Source organism: Panthera uncia (genome assembly GCF_023721935.1).
Source record: "Panthera uncia isolate 11264 chromosome A1 unlocalized genomic scaffold, Puncia_PCG_1.0 HiC_scaffold_17, whole genome shotgun sequence".
NCBI classification, from domain to species: domain Eukaryota; kingdom Metazoa; phylum Chordata; class Mammalia; order Carnivora; family Felidae; genus Panthera; species Panthera uncia.
In genome coordinates this window covers 77,940,271-77,961,097 of record NW_026057577.1, presented here as the reverse complement: position 1 = coordinate 77,961,097, position 20,827 = coordinate 77,940,271, and the positions used below count along the sequence as shown (strand labels likewise).

At 35.8% G+C, this 20,827-nt stretch overlaps 1 protein-coding gene across 3 annotated transcripts in view; it reads left to right on the top strand.

Annotated features, from left to right (window-relative positions):
* SLCO4C1 (solute carrier organic anion transporter family member 4C1) overlaps positions 1–20,827 on the top strand; it is a 107,247-nt gene that overhangs the window by 16,364 nt on the left and 70,056 nt on the right. For all 3 annotated transcript variants that reach the window (XR_007461330.1, XR_007461329.1, XM_049647683.1), the window contains exon 3: positions 20,598–20,780. Coding sequence is in view for 1 of the 3 variants with exons in the window: in XM_049647683.1 (XP_049503640.1) it covers positions 20,598–20,780 (183 nt within the window). In the remaining 2 variants the exon portion in view is untranslated. The remainder of the gene's footprint in view (positions 1–20,597; positions 20,781–20,827) is intronic.

The following is a 20,827-nucleotide window of genomic DNA, read 5'->3' as shown; positions in this document are numbered from 1 at the left end:
TTCCTACCACATTCTCACTTTTTTTATGAATTTGGTGTAAATGTAGGGTAAAGTCATGGAAAATGACTTTAGATCTCTGTAAACATAATACTAATTATAACTTTATTTTGATTTTATTTTTTATTACTTTAAATCATAAAGTAAACATAATACTACTAGCCACGTTTCCAGATTTGATACCTTTTCTGGAGCAAATCAACATAGACCCTGACATCTTATTTGTATTTCTTGATGTGGCAAATGTTTTCTTTCACTTTTCCACTGCACAGATAATCAAGATAGCTTTTCTGTGGAGGAACAAGAATACACCACCACTCCCTTATATGATTACTACATATGTTGTCTTGCTCTTTGGTATAATGTGATCTGGAGCAGTGGTTGTGAATTGAGGCCAATTTTCTATTTCTAGAAACATTTTTGATTGTTATGACTGAATTGGTGGGTGCTACTGGCCTCACTGGGTAGAGGTCAGGGACACCGATAGACATCCCACAAAGCCTAGAGGAGATCCCCTGCCACATTAAGGAATTATCTAGTACCAAATGTCACTAATGCCAAGGTTGAGAAACTCTGGTCTGGAGGTACTGTGATCATAATACTATCCCATAGAACGTCATGCTGAACTTTATACTGATGGTATTAAGCTAATTGGGCTTGGTTAGTTGAAATATTTTAGAAGCCTTAGTAAAGTATATGTATGCTAGAGAAAAGCCACAAAGACATCAGCAGCTTACCATGACAGTAGGGCCTGGGCCATGTTGTGGTATCCACTTTGCACCTTGTACATTCTGCACTTGAATAGCCCTTGGTATACTTTTTGGGATTTAGGAGAGCTCACCTACCTCATTTGTATACATTAATGTAATGTATTTATTAGGTAATGTCTAAGGTTGCCAGAATTGACTAGGAACTTAAACAAGGTAAAGTTCTTGCAGCACGTATAGGTATCATTTTTAGCAGGCAGGGAGGATGTAGGGAGCCTCTGACAGGCCTCCACAGTGAGGCCTCTAGGTTTTTGTAGTAAGACCACACTTTTGTCTGCTTACAGTGTTCTCCATTTGAAAAGCAACTCTTGGGGTGCCTGGGCGGTGGCTCAGTTGATGGTTTCGGCACAGGTCATGATTTCATGGTTCATGAAACTGAGCTCTGCATCGGGCTCTGCACTGACAGCATGGAGCCTGCTTGGGCTTCTCTCTCTCCGTCTCTTTGCCCCTCCCCCATGCACGTGTGTGTGTGTGGGGGAGAGGGGTACGCATGTGCACGGGTGTGCACGCTCTCTCTCTCAAAATAAATAAACATTGAAAATAAAAAAAAGAAACTCTTGGGTTGCTACTAGATGCTGGCGTGTTAGACATAAGCATGATTATGACCTGAACTCCCCATGATGAGGTATGTGTTATCTACTGTAACAAATCATAAAATTAGACATGTGAAGAAGTATTTGTTATTAAATGAAATGGTAGATACAAGTAGGTTTGGAAAGCATAAGTAACCATATAGGTAGGCATCTCAAATTTGTATGCTATTTGTTTTTATTACTTTATATGTGAATGTAAAGATATTTTTGTTACTTGTTAATGCTCACTTAAGGGTATCCTTTGTGGAAGAGGTTCTCAATCAGGAACAAAGATGGTCTGTAGAGTGAATGTCACTCAGTGTCTTGTGGAATTGTCCCATGTAGAAAGTACCCCTCATGGTATAAGCATGGATTCAAAAACATGACTTTCCGTCATCAAGACTGGTCTATCTACCCCCACTGCATATGGATTGCCTGATTTACCAACCGTGGGGCTCAGTCCTGAGAGCTACCGATATGCCAATATTCCCCAGAGCAACCAGTATACCCAGAGGTGGTTAAAATATATCTCTCCTTGTTGCAAATTATCTGCTTGATGTAACTATATATTCTATATATGAACTTCTTTTCACTGCCCTTCAGTGCTTCTATCGACACTCAACATTGTTTGACTTATGAAATGCCTTATTCATTATTATTATCTTCTACACAACATCATTTCTGACAAAGAAACTTATTTGCAACAAAAGAAGTATGGTAGCAAACTCCTGCTCATGAAACTCACCAGTGTGTCTTCCTGTGTACCCTAAACCCAGAAATCACCGATTTACTGGAATGATGTCTATTATGTTATAATTTGCAGAATAAAATTTTCTACCATAGTGAACATGGTGTATGTGTTGAATAAGGCAGAAACCACTCTGTTTTGCTGTATCCTTTATAGCCAGAATGCATAGGGTAAGGACCTAAGGAGTGGCAAAGCATTAGTGCCTCTTCTACTGTAAAAATCCATTTATGCAATTTTTGCTTTCTGCCTTGGACCGTGGAGTCCTAGTCCCCCAAGGATTCATGCTTCTATCAGACAACACAGTCATTATTTCCTTAACGTTAAAGCTGAGAATGTACCCTAATTATATTTTTATCTATTTATATTAAATAATCAACAGGAAGAGAAAATGGTCACTGAACTGGCAGAAATGATAGGTTCTAGTTACTAAGGGGAAGGGAAATTGGGTTGTTTCTATACAGTGTCCAAGAAAATGTATTTCGGACTGAGAGAATTCAGTTGGGTGACTCTTAACACTCCCATACCTAATAGTACTTGTTAAAAGGGTAACTATGGCAAGCAAACAGAGATAAAACAGCTGAAGACTTGTAGATGCTATGTAATATCTCAGGCCTGTTGAGTTACAGGAAGGAAGTAAAGGGAACACAGCCTGGATGACAGGAAAGGAAGGGATGTTTGTCATCTCAGGCTTTCTGACCAGCTATAAAGCGAAGTACTATAGATCTTGTTAATTATCCTACTGCCCGTGTTTTTCTCTGACACCTTATGTGAAGACTACTGGTGATAACCAACATTTCAGTGTTGATTTCAGGTGGGAGAATAACTGGATTGGTATTACCCCAGGATGATGTATTGCTGATAGGTTTTTGTGGATTTCTTGTGTTACGGGAGATGTGTTTTTCATCTGGACAAAGATAAAAATGGATACTAAGAAACCAAAAAAAAAAAAAAAAAAAGAATGGACAGTGGTGTATATCCTTTGTCCTTTGAGATCTGTCATTCATTTTATCACCCTGTTTAAGAGAAGAAGCCCCATGGACTATAGCACTTTTGCCCTCTGGCTTCTAGTTGGGTTTAGCCAGTGGGAGTTTACATATTGGAAAGAAAGAGATTGTAGTGTTTATTTTCCTGGCGTGTTTCCCACCAGAGTTGGTGCAGAAGTTGGTATGTGCCTTAACCTAAGATGCACTTTCTGCAGTGTTTTGGTAACTGCCTAGTGGTGTTAATACCTGTTTGTTCCCTTAAGTCTTCCTTTGTAAAGAATCAACCCCATAAAACAATCCATATCTATAAAAAAAAAGTTAAATTTCCTTCAGTTATTCCTTTTGTCTGTATTCTACTGCAGTGTTACCTGATACATAAAAAATATCCATACATATTTTCTAATTTTAGTCTTTTAAAAATATTTTGATTTAAAGTTCCTCCTTACAAATGACTGTTGTTTGAAATGAGGTTGTGCTAATACTCTATAGCAAATTGGGAAGTTTTATATTTTCTTCTCTATATTGGAATAGTTTAAACAACACAAAAGTGTTGATTGTTTTTGATTGAGTTTTGACATAAATTCTCCAGAAAAAGCCTTTCAGATAGGTTGATTTTAGAGGTAAACTTTTGATTCCCATTTCAATTTATTCAGAATCATAGATCCATACAAATTCTGTATAATTTTTTAAAGATTTTTAAAATATGTATTTATTTTGAGAGAGACAGAGTGTGAGTGGGGGAGGGGCAGAGAGAGCATGGAAGACAGAATCTGAAGCAGGCTCCAGGCTCTGAGCTGTCAGCCCAGAGCCGTAGGCGGGCTCGAACTCACGAACCATGAGATCATGGCCTGAGCCAAAGTTGGAAGCTTACCTGACTGAGCCACACAGGCACCCCAGAATTTTGTACAATTTAAAGTCAATATATTTATTTTAAGACATTTCAGATTTCTTGGTAAATATTATACATAGGATTTTCTAATGTTTTACAAAGGTTTTATGCATGTGTGGTCATTCTTATTAGATTCATAGTGTGTTGGATTCTATTTTTCAGGGGTTTGTATTTTAGAGAAGATAAGTAGATTGACTGTAAGAAATTATATTAAAAGTTTTTGCTTTTGTTTTATTTTGATAGAAACCGTTACAGAAATGTTTTGAATTTACATCCCAAATTATTTATGTAACCAATTAATTGTACTTTATGTCATTATTAACCATGAGATGAATCTGTTAAAAGGTTAGGCTCTTAAGTCTTAGAGATTTTGCAAGTAGTTAATCTAGTCCTGATTTTTCTCTTCTGTAAAATGTGGAAAGTAATGGTACTTCCTCCATATGATGTTTCTGGGGATTAGATAATACATGATAGGGAAGGATCTTGCATAAGATGACCATTCAGTAAATATAACTGTTATTGCTGTTAACATAAATAAAGATCAAATATAAGTAAGGCATGATAAGCAAGAACCTGGTGCAACTTAAAACTTCAGGGTTCATTGTCACTGAATGAAGAAAGATAGTAAATGAATAAAAAGAGTTTCCTTTGGCCAACTCGGGAAAACTTTTAATAATAAGTGGAATTTGAACTGGACTTGAACAATGGGTATAGTTTCAGGCTGAAAAGCATATGGTGTGGTCGTTTTAGGCAACAAATATGATGTTGAATGATTTTTATGTTTTAAACTTGACTAGAAAATAGATGTTGTAAACAGTTTTTGGAGTCAGGGAGAGAATGTGGTTTTTGAGAATGGTGATGAATTTTGTTTTCGGCACATGAGGTAGAAATCTGGCATTAGAAATACAGTTCTAGAGCATAAGAGATACTGGAAGGTTAAAATTGAGATTTGGAGTCATCTTCTCAGTTTCTACATTTGTGACTCTGGATGTTCATTTCAAAGGAGAGGGGTAGTAAGAAAGAAGGTGAAAGGCAAAATCCTAAATTTTGGCAACAGGAGTCATTAAGTGATCACTGATAAAACTAACTCTGTGAGTTATCTATACAAGTGTTAAATTAAAAAATTTAATTACGTAAGGTTCTTTTGTTTTACTTGACCCTTTTGTGATACTTGAAACCAGCATTCTTCAAAAGTGTGTTTTCTGAGCATATTCTGTGAGATATTATACATTAATGGAGAAAAAAGTAACTTGAATATATGACATGTGAAAAACTTTATCATATCATGTATAAATGCATGCTTAGTACTCTCTAAGAGGAGGGTGTATTAATAGAATATTTCCTTCACTGATTTGACCATAGAAGCCTTTGGGTCATGGAAATTCTCAGAAGCTTAGGGTTCCATAAAATATACTTGGGAAATCTTGCTTTATAATTTTCTAGGTGATGGTTCAGCTTATTAAATTGTAATTTAGAGATCACGGAGAATACATCGGGGGATTAGAAGATTATAATCAGAGTACTGGGTTATATTAGAAAAATCTGATTATGCATAGCATGTGACTTAGGGCTTCAGTTTCCTCATTTATAAAATGATTAAAGAAAGTTATAAAGGTTAGGTTAGGAAATGTATGTGAAAGCTTTGAGTATTGAGAAGCACCATAAGTATAACTATATTTATTTATTTCGTTTTTTTTCCCTCTTGAGCAATATAATCTGAGCAAATTAGGATATATTTCATTTTATTTTTTAAAGGTTTATTTATTTTGAGAGAGAGAATGCATGCACAAGTGGGGGAGGGTCAGAGAGAGAGGGAGAGAGAGAATCCCAAGCAGGCTCTGAGCTGTCAGTATGGAGTCTGACGTGGGGCTAGATCTCATGAACTGTTAACTGTGAGATCATGATCTGAACCAAAATCCAAAGTTGAACCTTAACCAACTGAGCCACCTAGGTGCCCCTAGGATATATTTCATTTTAGTGAAAGGTCTATATGTTATTTATCAGAAGGTGCTATTCATATTCATAACTAAAGTGTTTCTCATTTGTACATTCATAATTTGATCACTGACATTTTTAAATTTCTTATCCATTCTTATATTGTTCTCAGTAGCCTCTGGCCACCTGTATTCTGAAGTCATTTAGAAGTGTTTGTGACACTTGATCCACAGTAGACTGCTGGTATTCTCTAGAAAGAATATTCTCAGTAGTCCATACATCTGTGCAATTTGGCTTCAAAGTCCAGTCCAGGCTGTGTGTTGGTGACGACTGTTCATGTCATGTTTCTCTGGCACCCAGTTATGGAAATTGAAGTATATGGATTTACATACATATTTTTAGATTTTTGGGACATTTCCTTAAATTATATCTTTGAGTATTTTATTCCATGACATTGTTTTTTTTTTCCTCAGGTACTTAAATTATGGGTATATGTGATCTCTTTTGACCACCATATACAGTTAACATTTCTTCTATTTCTTTATCATTTATTTCTCTCATTTTTCTCATTTCTATACTATATGACTGTTATTATGTTTTTTTAGTCTCTTCACCTTTGTGGCCCTTTCAATTTTATCTTCATTTCTATGGGGTTTTAATTTTTCTCTTTCCTGAGCTCTGCCAGCTCATGTTTCATCTCTGCTTTCTTTCTCTCACATTTCTAAGTTATTTCATTTCCACTTTGCTGTCTTCCTTCAGATAAATAACTGCTTTGTTTCATGATGTAATGTGTGTTCACACTTTTCATCTGCACCATGAAAATACTTTTGTGGTCTGTGTCCTAATTTTAATTTAATAAAAGTATGTTGTTCTCTCTATTTACAGCATCTTGATATAGATGCTGTTACAGCTGCTTTTGAAAATCACTTTCTTGACTCAGGTTCCCATAGGAGATGAGTGAGCAGGCTGGCATCCTAGGCAGATTGATTACATAGGCAAAGGCTTTGTCATCTTTTCAGTTCCCACAAAGCTAGAGTCCTGAATTGTCTGAGATTCCTTGTGCAACTGTTTGCCACCCACCCTCTACGTTTATGAACAACAGCACCCTAAGAAGTCCCTGGTGCCACCTGGCTCATCTCCTGTTCCTACATCAGTTGGATGAGGGCTTCAGAATATGGGTTCCTCATATTCAGGAAGAGTATTTTTCTTACTCCTTTCTCGGGTCTTCTGCCACCAGCTGCCCTTAGCCCTGGACATAGAGGGACCCATATCATAGACACAGACTCAAAGCTAACTTGTTTTTCTCTTTAAATAAACTTTTTTTTTTAAGTTTATTTATTTTTAGAGAGACAGAGACAGCACAAGTAGGGGAGGGGCAGAGAGAGAGAATCCCAAGCAAGCTCCTTGCTGCCAGCGCAAAGCCCGATGCAGGGCTCATGAAGCTGTGAGATCATGACCGGAGCTGAAATCAAGAGTTGGCTGCTTAACTGACTATGCCCAGGCACCCCTAAAGAAATGTTTTTAAAGAAAGGTTTTTGAAAGACTGGTGGTAGGATTAGTGAAAAGAGGTTGTAGGAGAGGCATGTGGGGATGATCTATACTCTCTAGGCCAGAAGATGCTGGTTAGAGACTTGGACCTGGGCAGGTTTAAACAAAAGCAACAGTCCTTTCTCCTTCTTTAGGGCAGTAGCTGGGAGATGGGAAGGGGAGCTGGGGGAGAAAACTATAGTCATTCCCTGGGAAGGAAGAAAGAGAGGCTGTTTTTGATTAAAGTCAGCCACCTCAAATTACCTAATGCAGGTAATTGGGCAGACCAAGTTTCCTATAAAACTATGTTTCTTCTCAGGAGCACCTCCTGAAAATTAAAACACAAAACAAAACAAAACAAAACAAAAAACAAAAACCCAAATGTGACTGGGGGAGTGAAATCTCATCTCAAACTGCAGCATCGTGCCCTACCCCTGACAGCAGGATGGGCCCAGAAGAAAACATGGTTTCTTAACTTCAAGGTTTGGAAGGTAAATAAATGCCTGGGGACAGCAAACTTTGGGCCTCTGTGTGGGAATAAGGGTTGGGCTGAGCTTCATATTTAATTTACACCTACTTTGATATGTACGTTTTCTTTTTACCTTTTGCCTTTAGCTTCTGCATATGTTAGTGGGCAGGAGTGGGCACTGGTTTGTCCATTAAATGAAATTCTAAGCCTTAGTTTTATTGGGAACACTCCCTATGTTCATAAACAGCATAGGCGCTCCCTCTTGTGGTGTATTGTCAAATCACATGCTTTTAAATTAGTGTTGGAAATACTTTGTCAGAAATTTTTTCATTTCTCAATAGATTTATGGGGTGTATGGGTAGCTCAGTTGGTTAAGTGTCCAACTCTTGATTTCGGCTCAGATCACGATCTCATGGTTCCTGAAATCCAGCCGTGCATCAGGCTCTACAACTGACAGTGTGTAGCCGGCTTATGATTCTCTTTTCCTCTCTCTCTGCCCCTCCCTTGCTCATGTTCTCGTTCTCTCGCTCTCTCTCAAAATAAATGAATAACTTAAAAAATATTTTGGTAATTTTTAATCCTTTTTCTATATTCTGGAATAATTTGAATAGCATTAGGTATGTAAAAGTTTTGGCAAAATTGATCTCTGAAACTATCTGGTCTTGGGAATTAATTTCTTGTTTTTCAAATATATTTGCTAGAAATTTGCTCTAAGTAGTCTCTTGTGAATTTTAAAAAGTCATCTACTTTTAGTTCATTTCCTTTTTTTCTGTGTATTTGTATAGTTGTAATTTCTGCTTTTTCATTATGTTAGTCAGTGGTTTATTTTATTGATTATTTCAAAGGATTTACTTTTTATTAACATTATTTTTTATTTCATTAATCATATTTCTAGTCATTTGTTAATTCTTTATTGCTTTAATTAGAGGGTCCTCCTCATTCTATTCCCTTTTTAGTATTTTTTTTCTAGGTATTCTTTTGCATTTTATTTCCTCCATAGATATTCTATCATAAGCTCATGTTGCTCCAGTAGTATGAGTGTTGGGGGTAACTCAGAATGTGTGACTTATTTTTATATATTTAAAATTTTTATTTTCCTTTTTCTATTTGGTTCTTGTTTTGTTTGAATGAGATGCTTTCCTATAAGTACTACTTTAGTTGTAGAATATGAATTTTGATGTATTTTTTTTAGTATCATAATTTCTGAGCATTTTCATAATTCCAAAATTATTGATCCAAAAATAACTTGAGTTAAAATTTTTTTTAAGTTTAAATTTTTTGAATTCAACTTTTTTTATGTGCATTTTCATTTTCTATTGCATTATAAATTTCTAGTTTATTTCATTTTGGTCATAGAATGTTATTGTTATTTACTCTTTGGAATGTATATAAATATTTTTATAGCATAATATTTGGTCAATTTTTTTAGAATTGTCCTTGGGACCTAAAAATAGAAGACAAAATTTCATCATAGTGTAGAATTTGACATGTTTTCCTACATGCAGTGTTACTGATAATATTGTTTAGGTCTTATTTATCCTTGCTTATTTTATTTTTATTTTTATTTTAAATATAATCTATTGTCAAGTTAGCCAACATTTGGTGTTTATAGTGTATCCTTGCTTATTTTTAATAATTTTCACTCTTGGACTGAGAAAGATGAATATTAAAGTCTCTTCTACATTTTTCTGTCTATTCTTACATGTCTCATACTATCTGCCTGATTAATATTGTTGCTGTATATTTTTATTTTTAATTTTTATGAAAGTGTAAGACTTTAGTTGTAATTGTAATTTTTTTTTTTCACTAAACTTGGTATTTAGAACAATTTTAGATATACAGAATAATTGTGAAGGTAGTATTAGGTATGAGAGAATTTCCAAATATACCAAATATACCACAACCATTTCCCTCTATTATTATTTTTTAAACTTTATTTTAGAGAGAGAAAGAGAGAGAGAGAGAGAGAGAGCAAGTGGGAGAAAGGGGCAGAAGGAAAGAGAGAATCTTAAGCAGGCTCTATACTCAGCATGGAGCCTGACATGGGGCTCCATCCCACAGCCCTGGGAATATGACCTGAACCAAAATCAAGAGTAGGCACTCAATGGACTGAGCAACCCAGGTGCCTCAATTTCCCCCTATCATTATTACTTTGTATGCTGTATTTTTAATGATTAATGAACTAGTGTTGATATATCATCTCTTAATGTTTATACTTATTACTTGATGTCCATACTTCATTCAGGTTTCCCTAACTTTTTTCTAATGCCCTTTTTCTTTTCTTTTCTTTTTTTTTCAAATTTTTATTTAAATTCTAATTAGTTAACATATGGAGTTAAATTGGGCTCAGAAGTATAATTTAGGGGTTCATCACTTAGATGCTCATCACAAGTGCCGTCTTTAATACCCATCACTCATTAGGCCATTTCCCACCCACGTCTATCAACCCTGTTTGTTTTCTATAGTTAAGAGTCTCTTATGGTTTGCTTCCCTCTCTTTTTTTTCTTCTTCTTTCCCTATGTTTGTTTGTTTTGTTTCTTAAATTCCAGTTGAATGAAATCATGGTATTTGTCTTTCTTTGACTTATTTCACTTAGCATAATAAAATCTAGCTCTGTCCATGTGGTTGCAAATGGCAAGGTTCGTTCTTTTTTTTGATGGCTGCATAATATTCTATTGTATATGTATACACCACATCTTCTTTATTCATTCATCAGTCAGTGGACATTTGGGCTCTTTTCATAATTTGACTCTTGTTGATAATTCTGCTGTAAACATTGGGGTACATGTGTCGCTTTGAATCAATATTTTTATATCCTTTGGGTAAACACCTAGTAGTGCAATAGCTGGCTTGTAGAGTAGTTCTATTTTTAATGTTTTGAGGAACCTCAATACTGTTTTCCAGAGTGGTTGTACCAGTTTGCATTCCCACCAACAGTGTAAGAGGGTTCCCCTTTCTTTGCATCCTTACCAACATCTGTTGTTTCCTGTGTTGTTAATTTTAGCCATTCTTACAGGTATGAGGTGGTATCTCATAGTAGGTTTGATTTGTATTTCCCTGACGATGAGTGATGTTAAACATCTTTTCATATGTCTATTAGCCATCTGGATGTCTTCTTTGGAAAAATGTCTATTCATGTCTTCTGCCCATTTCTTCACTGGATTGTTTGTTTTTTGGGTGTTGAGTTTGATAAGTTATAGATTTTGGATACTAACCCTTTATGAGATACGTCACTTGCAAATATCTTCTATTCCATCAGTTGCCTTTTAGTTTTATTTGTTGATTGTTTCCTTCACTGTGCAGAAACATTTTATCTTAATGAGGTTCCATTGGTTCACTTTTGCTTTTGTTTCCCTTGCCTCCAGAGACACGTCTAGGAGTAAGTTGCTGCCGCTGAGGTCGAAAAGGTTTCTGCCTGTGTTTTTGTCTAGGAGTTTGATGGTTTCCTGTCTTACATTTAGGTCTTTCATCCATTTTGAATTTATTTTTGTGTGTAGTGTAAGAAAGGGGTCCAGTTTCATTATTCTGCATGTCACTGTCCAATTTTTCCAGCACCATTTGCTGAAGAGACTTTTTTCCATTGGATATTCTTTCCTGCTTAGTTGACTATATAGTTGTGGGTCCATTTCTGGGTTTTGTAGTCTGTTCCATTGATCTGTATGTGTCTTTTTTAATGCCAGTATCATATTGTCTTGATGGCTACAGCTTTGTAATATAGCTTGGAGTCTGGAATTGTGATGCCTCCAGCTTTGCTTTTCTTTTAAAAGATTGCTTTGGCTATTCAGGGTCTTTTGTGGTTCCATACAAATTTTAGGATTTTTTGTTTTAGCTCTGTGAAAAATTCTGGGGGTATTTTGATAGGGATTGCATTTAAATGTATGTATTGCTTTGGATAGTATAGACATTTTAACAATATTTGTTCTTTCAGTCCATGAGCATGGAGTGTTTTTCCATTTCTTTGTGTCCTCTTCAGGTTCTTTTATCAGTGTTTTATAGTTTTCAGAGTCTGGATAATCTTCTACCTTTTTGGTTATGTTTATTCCTAAAGTATCATATGGTTTATGGTGCAATTGTAAATGGAATCGATTCCCTGATTTCTCTTTCTGCTGCTTCATTATTAGTATATAGAAATGCAGCATATTTCTGTATGTTTATTTGTATCGTGTGATTTTAACTGAATTTGTGTATTAGTTCTAGCATATTTTGTAGTCTTTCGGGTTTTCTACATAGAGTTTCATGTTGTGTGCAAACAGTGAAAGTTTTACTTCTTCCTTGCCAGTTGGGATGCCTTTTTATTCTTTTTTTTTTCTGATTGCTGAGGCTAGAACTTCCAGTACTATGTTAAATAACAATGGTGAGAGTGGATGTCCTCCTCTTGTTCCTGACTGTGGAGGAAAACTAGTTTTTCCCCATTGAGGATGATATTAGCTGTGGGTCTTTTGTATATGGCCTTTATGATGCTGAGATATGTTCCTTCTATCCCTACTTTATTGAGGGTATTTATTAATAATGGATGCTTTACTTTGTCAAATTCTTTTTCTACATCTATTGAGGGTAATTTTATTCTTATCCTTTTATTAATGTGGTGTATCACATTGATTGATTTGAAAATATTGAATCACCTTTACCTAGGAATAAATCCCACTTGTTCATGGTGAATAATTCTTTTAATGTACTGTTGGATTCGATTTGCTGGTATCTTGTTGAGAATTGTTGCATCCGTGTACATCAGGGATATTGGCCTGTAATTCTCGTTTTTAGTGGGGTCTTTGGTTTTGGAATTAAGGTAATGCTGGCCTGGTAGAATGAGTTTGGATTTTTCTTCCATTTCTATTTTTTGGAAAACTGATACGAATATGTATTAACTCTTCTTTAAATGTTTGGTATAATTCTCCTGGGAAGCCATCTGGCCCTGGACTTTTGTTGAGAGATTTTTAATTACACTGACTTCTTTGCTGGTTATTGATCCGTTCAAATTTTCTGTTTCTTCCTGTTTTAGTTTTGGTAGTTTATGTGTTTCTAGGAATTTATCCATTTCTTCCAGATTGGCCAATTTGTTGGCATATAATTTTCCATAATATTCTCTTATAATTGTTTGTATTTCTGTGATGTTGGTTGAGATCTTTCCTCTCTCATTTGTGATTTTATTTATTTGGATCCTTTCACTCTTCTTTTTGATAAGTCTGGCTTGGGGTTTATCAATTTTATTAATTTTTTCAAAGAACCAGCTCCTTGTTTCATTGATCTATTCTACTGTTTTTTGTTTATTTGTTTGTTTCTATATTATTTATTTCTACTCAAATCTTCATTATTTCCTTTCTTCTGCTGGCTTTAGGCTTCATTTGTTGCTCCTTTTCTAGCTCCCTTAGTTGTAAGGTTAGGTTATTTATTTGATATTTTTCTTGCTTCTTGAGATAGACCTTTATACTATATTGCTATATACTATATATTGCTATATACTTACCTCTTAATGACTGCTTTGGCTACATCCCAAAGATTTTGGACCATTGTGTTTTCATTTTTCATTTGTTTCCATGTATTTTTTTAATTTCTTCTTTAATTTCTTGGCTAACCCATTCATTTTTAGTAGGATGTCCTTTAACCTCCATGTATTTGGTCTTCCTGAACTTTTTCCTGTGGTTGACTTCAAGTTTCATAGGTAGGAAAATATGCATGGTATAATCTCAGTCTTTTTGTATTTATTCAGGCCTGATTTATGACCCAGTATGTGATTTATTCTGTAGAATGTCCTATATGCGCTCAAAAAGAGTGTATACTCTGCTGCTTTAAGATAAAATGTTCTGAAAGTATCTGTTAGGTCAATCTGGTCCAGTGTGTTATTCAAAGCCATGGTTTTCTTGTTGATTTTCTGATTAGATGATTTTTACATTTATGTAAGTGAGTATTAAAATCACCTACTATTACTGAATAAGATTCTTTATGTTTGTGATTAATTGATTTTTATATTTGTGTTCTTACAAGTTGGGGGCGTAAGTATTTACAATTATTAGATCTTGTTGGATAGACCCCTTTATTATGATATAGTGCCGTTCTTCATCTCTTGTTATAGTCTTTGGTTTAAAATCTAGTTTGTCTGATATAAGTAGGGCTACCCCAGCTTTCTTTTGATGTCCATTAGCATTTTAAATTGTTGTTTATGCCTTCACTTTTAATCTACAGGTGTCTTTAGGTCTAAAATGAGTCTTTTGTAGGCAGTATATTGATGGATCTTTTTTTTTTTTTTCCCATTCTGATACCCTATATGTTTTAAGGGGAGCATTTAGTACATTTACATTCAGAGTGATTATTGATAGATATTAATTTAGGCCATTGTATTACCTGTAAAGTTGTTGTTTCTGGCGATTTTCTGTGTTCCTTTGTAGTCTTTGTCACTTTTTTTTTCCCCATTCAAAGAGTCCCCTATAACAGTTCTTGAAAGGCTGGTGTAGTGGTCATGAACTCCTTTAGTTTTTGTTTGTCTGGGAAACTCTGTATCTCTCCTTCTATTCTGAATGACAGCCTTGCTGTATAAAGTATTCTTGCCTACATATTTTTACCATTCAGCACGTTGAATATATCATCACTCCCTTCAGGCGGCCAAGTTTCTATTGATAGGTCTGCTGCTAACCTTATATGTCTTCCCTTGTAAGGTAGGCTTTTCTTTTCCCTTGCTGCTTTTAGGACTTTTCCTTATGTCCGTATTTTGCAAATTTTACTATGTATATCTTGGTGTTGGCCTGCTTTTATTGATTTTAATGAGAGGTCTCTGTGCTTGGATTTGGATGTCTGCTTCCTTCCCCAGATTAAGGAAATATCCAGGTATAATTTGCTCAAATAAACTTGCTGCTCTCTTCTGTTTTCCTCTCCTTTTGGGACTCCTAAGATAGGAATGTTATTATGCTTTATGGCTTTGCTGAGTTCCCTGAGTTTACATTTGTGATCCAGTGTTTTTCTTTTCCTCTAATTTATAGCCTCATTATTTTCCATAATTTTATCTTCTGTGTCACTTAATTCCTCTGCTTCTCCTATCCTGTGGTTATTATATCCGGTTGATTTTGCATCTTGGTTATAACTTTTTTTTTTTTTTTTTTTAAGGCCTGACTAGTTTTTAGGTCTTTTATTTCTGCAGTAAGGGACTACTGGTGTCTTCTATGCTTTTCTCAGGCCCAGCTAGTGTCATTATGATTGTTGTTTTAAATTCTGGATCAGACATATTACTTATATTTGTTTTTTTTTTTTAATGTTTTTATTTGTTTTTGAGAGAGAGAGAGTAAAAGAACAAGTGGGGGAGGGGCATACAGAGACAGAGGATCTGAAGCAGGCTCTGCACTAACAGCCAAGAACCTGATGTGGGGCTCGACCTCACAAACCATGAGATCATGACCTGAGCTGAAGTCGGATACTTAACTGATTTAGCTACCCAGGCACCTCTACATTTATCTTTTTTTATTAGATCCCTGGCTGTGACCTTTTATTATTCTTTCTTTTGGGATGAATTCCTGCATCTTGGCATTTTGTCTAGGTCTCTGTCTTCTTGTCTGTGTTACGAAAACCTGCTGTGTTTTCTGTTCCTGACAAAAATGCCTTTGTGAAGAAGAGGTCATATACTGTTAGGGCCTGGTGCTTCAAGAAGTGTCTCTAGTGTATGCTGTGTGCACTCTGCTGCTGTGTTTTGTCTGCTCTTTTTTAGGGCAGTCTTCTGCAGGGTTTTTCTTGCCTGCAATGGGAAGGAAGTATTTGGATCTTGTCCAGAGGGTGGCGGGTTTTAACTAGGTGTGCTCTGTCTGGTCTGCTTGTTAAAAGAGACTACATCCTATTTCCACTAGAGCTGAAGCTTTGCAGCACTCTGTGGTCGGTTGACTTGGTGTGTGGGGGGAAGTTTGTGCTGGTCTTCTCGGGGGAAGGACCCACTATTTTGGTTCTCAGGTACACTTGCCCTAGTAAAGAAGCACCTGCAGAGTGCAGAGGTGTGGGACTTGGTGTAGTGGCTGAGGTCTTCATTATTGGTGCTGTTTTGCTCCACAAAGTCCGTCCATGCTGATGGGTGGGTGAGAGAAATGGTGCCAACCCTCTCCTTCCTCCCCAGGGAGGGGAGCTCGATCCCACCATTGTCCGGGAAGCCTTTACAGAAAAGCAAACATTCTTCCTCATGTCTCCCAGGCTTCCCTCAAATTCCTTCCTTCACCCTGTCTGTATCTGGACTGTCTGCCTTCCTAGCAGTGCAGTGCACCTGTGTTTTATCTCAGGCACACTGAGTTTTAGAACTCCAAACTTTAGAGACCCAGTGTGGCGTGGACCTGTGCTGGTCCTCTCAGGGAGGGTTGCTGCACTGGGGAGGGTGCCAGCTTGTCCCAGAAGTGCAGTCATACCCATAGGCAGGAATGTGGATTATAAAATGCAGAAAAAAAAAAAACAGAGTCCAAGTTTGCTACCCTTAGCAGGTGTTTCTCCCCTATGCTAAGGAACCAGACAGTGCAGTGGAGCCTGCTGTCTCTTTCGTTCCTTGAGAAGTAATGACATCTCTCCCAGATATACTTCAAGAAGCAAAAACTGTCTTCTCACAGTTTGTCCCAGGGGTTCCTCAGATTGTGTTGTCTACTCCCAGGCCTCTTCCATTCTTCTCCACAGGGGCACATCTTCACTTGCCGGGCTCCACACACCCACAGCGAAGACTTCTAAAACTCCAATTTTTGAGCTCCACTGGTTGAAAAAACTCACAATAATCAGCCCCTCTCATTTTCCCAGTCCATGCTTTTAGGGAAGTGTTTTTCTTGTGCTATCCCCTGTACACTGCTCTCCTCCTACCTGCCCCCCACCCCCCCTCCAATCTCTCAGACTCTCACCTCTCTCCATGATCAGGGCTCCCCTCTCTTCCCTGGCACCCATGATCCTTTTCTCCCCTAAATCACATCTCCACACCTTCTGCCTTCTACATTGTAGCCTCATCTTTCCCTCTAGTTGTGCAGTTTGTTGTCTCAGTCTTCAGATAGATTTCTTGGGTGTTCAGAATGATTAGATATTTATCTAGCTGTGTTCGAGGGATGAGGCAACCACGTACTACTTCACCGTCTTAACCTCACCTCCCCAGGCTGGATTCTTTCACTTAGCAATATGCATTTAAGATTCATCCATGCCTTTCTGTGGCTTAATATGTCATTTCTTTTTATCAATTCTAAGAAAAGCAATAGAAATAAATTATTCAGAAATAATAGAGTAGTATATTGGATATAGTAGTGTTCATAAGTAGATCTTTGTCCTTGTTTACTTGGGGAAAATAATAAAAGAAAATGTTAAGTATTAAAGAGTCTTTTATGCAGTACTGTGAAATGGGTTATAGCTGGGCTGAGATATTGATATCTCAAGGCTTAGAGAGCTGAAGTAGTTACAAGAGATTTGAGCCAGAGAAAGACTGCAAAGATCAGTGACATAAAACTGAGTGTCTTTAATAAAAGATTCTCTTTGGTTAATCCAACAGAATGCTGCATCTCTGTCTTTTCCCACTAAACTTTATTACATATGAATTAGAAATACAATTGAAAAACACAAAAACATGAGTTTAAATTGTGTGAGTCTATTTATACACACAGGTTTTTTTCAATAAATACAGTACAGGAGATGTATTTTCTCTTCCTAATGGCTTTCTTAACATTTTCTTTTCTCTAGCTTACTTTACTGTAAGAAAATAATATACAATACATGTAACATACAAAATATGTGTTAATTAACTGTTTATCAATAAGAGTTCTCGTCAAAAATAGGCTATTAGTAAATTTTTGGGAAGCCAAAAGCTATACATGGATTTTTAACTGTGCAGGGTTTGGTGCTCCAACCCCTGCATCGTTCTCAGGTCAACTGTAAAATGTTAGGATAAAATCATGTTACTATGTACATTATCTTGGAGAAGGGAAGATTTTATAAGGCAAATATCAAAGCTAGGACCTCGAAAGTATATTTGAAACATTCATAGAAAAAATATGTAAATGACAAATAAAATAAAAAATGCTTATTGATGACCTTAAAAATTAAATTGAAAAAAATATGTGTGTTTGGTATTTTTTAACCAGTGAGATTGGTAGTAATTTAATTTTATTATGGAAGATGTTGCTGTGTTGCTGGTATGATTGCATATTTGTTTAAATTTTTGATAAGATAGTTTGGCAATATCAAAATACAAATATTTATACACTTTGACTTAGCAGTTCCACTTTTTGGAAACTACTACATATAGACTTGCATAAATATGCCAAGGAAATTATAAAAATACCTATCACAACATGTTTGTAATGACCTAAATATATTTGTAATATAATAATATGTGTTATTTTTTTTTAAATGTTATTTATTTTTGAGTGAGAGAGAGAGAGCATGTGTGAGCAGGGGAGGGCAGAGAGGGAGGGAGACAGAGAATCTGTAGCAGGCTCTGTGCTGACAGCCAACAGTGCGATATGGAACTGAACTCATGAACTGCGAGATCATGACCTGAGCTGATGTTGGACGCTTAACCGAATGAGCCACCCAGGTGCCCCAGTATGTGTTATTAATTATTAATTATTAAGTGTAAATTGTGGAGTAAGTAGATACATTAGAAGACATTTATGCTATGGAATGTTATGACAGTACCAACAAAGAAATTTAAATACAGTTAAATTTCAAAGATGTCCGGGATGTAAGTGAAAATTGGAAGTTGTTGAGTATAGGTGTAGTATGTTTAGTATGACTGTACTTGTGTAAAAACAGTAAATGGATAGGAAACATGTGAATATGTGAGAAAGTGTCTGAAAAAAATAAAAAGAGCTGTTAACAAAGGTCATTACCTCCCTCTGAGTTACATGGAAGATCATAAAGTGGAGACAGGTGGGGGAAGGGAGAATTTTTTCTTTCTCTTGATCTTCTGTGGTATTTAAAATTTACTTAAACAAACATGTTGAAACTTCATGTATTACTTCTTCTGGAAAAAAACAAACACCAAAACCCCAGAGAATACTCACATGGTCAAAATACCTACCAGATTAGTAAAAAAATATATTTACCTATCATAAAAAAATATGAAAAATAATAAATTAAGAAATACCTGTATGTTCAATTTTGCAATGTATCAAATAATGAGATTATTCTTAGTCTAATCTACTACCTCCAAGAAAGTGAATGATGAAACCAGAAATCACAGTTCAAATATCTGACATGGCAAAGGAGGTAACACAAATAATGCAGATTTAGCCCAGTTATAGATACAAATTATCGGCCTGAATATTCATCAACCTCTTATAATCTGAACATGTACAAAATTATAGGGTATATTTTACATTAAAAAAAATAAGTATTTTGTGCAAGGGCACCTGGGTGGCTCAGTCGGTTGACATCTGACTCTAGATTTCGGCTTCTCTCATGATCCCAGAGTTATAAGATAAAGCTCCATGGTCAGGTTCCAAGCTGAGAATGGAGCCTGCTTAAGATTCTCTCTCTCTCTCTCTCACTCTCTCTCTCTCTCTCTCTCTCTCTCTCTCTTTTTTCCTCTGCTTCTCTCTGCACTTGTGTGCGTGTTCTCTCTCTCTCTCTGTCAAATATAAATAAGTAAATAAAATAAAATATTTTATACATAAAATTTGCATCTGAAAGTTGATGGCCATGAATCAGTTAAAGAATCTTCAGGATTGGTGCTTTGGGGGTCTTACATCATTCAGGAAGTAATCTTGATCTGATATTAAGGAAGTGAAAATAGAATTAGCTAAGGCCATTGTTAAAATGCAGATTCCTAGATATTACACCAGATTCAAAGGGAAAGGGCTGGGAATATATGTATTTTTAATATTTATTTATTTATTTATTTAGAGAGTGCATGAGAAGGGAAAGGGTGGAGAGAGAAGGAGAGAGACCAGGCAGGCTCTACACTCAATGGGGAGCCCTATGCAAGGTTGGATCCCATGACTGTGAGATCATGACCTGAGCCTAAATCAAGAAAGAGCCAGATGCTTAACAACCTGAGCCACCCAGGTGTCCTGGGCTGGGAATGTATTTTTAACAAGCATCATTGCTCATTAATATTATCCAGTGAGTTTAGGAAATCTAGATTTACTATAATATCCAGTCTTTGAGTGTGATTTTTAAGATTTTAATCAAATCTTAAAGATAAGCATTTTTCCTTTGATGATACTCAGAAGAATATCCTCTAGAGCCAAAGGTTGCTTCAAAAAATAAATTTAATAAAATAGTTCAAGCTACAATAAAGAATTAGACATAACTTCAAATATTATGGCTTTGCTGTAAACATTGAGAAATTACTGTTTTAGCCAAAATATACTATAACCTAAGTATACTTTTCACATGTGTTTAAAGTATTGATTGATGAATTCATTATGGTTCTCATACTGTATTATAACTTGGAAAGAAAAATAAAGGCTAATTTTTTTGTTTGTTTTTTTCTTTTCTTAATTAGAAAACTCCTTCCCTGGCACCACATGCTTCAATTGTGTTTACATTAATTTACCCCGAACTTTGTGAATTATGATTTTTAAAGTAATGTTTCTCAGTTTTGTTCTGTTTTCTATATTTTAACATAATATTTAATAAATTTTCTTTAGTAATATATTTTAAAAATAAAGTGAAGTGATTGAAAGAAATTAAGAAGGTTATGTTAGGCAAGTCTGATTTATAAAGACAGATAGATAAATTAAATTTCTGTAAATTCACAATTTAATTTTTTTTCCCCAAAGATACTTGCTCAGCAACAAAGAATGGAGCCAGTTGTACCTCTTCAAGTTCTTCACTTTCTAACTACTTGTATGTGTTCATCTTGGGACAACTCTTGCTGGGAACAGGAGGAACTCCTCTTTATACCCTGGGAACAGCTTTTATTGATGATTCTGTGCCCACACACAAATCTTCTCTTTACATAGGTAAGTTTTCTCTATAAAATAAATGTTTCAGTATCATTTCATTGCTC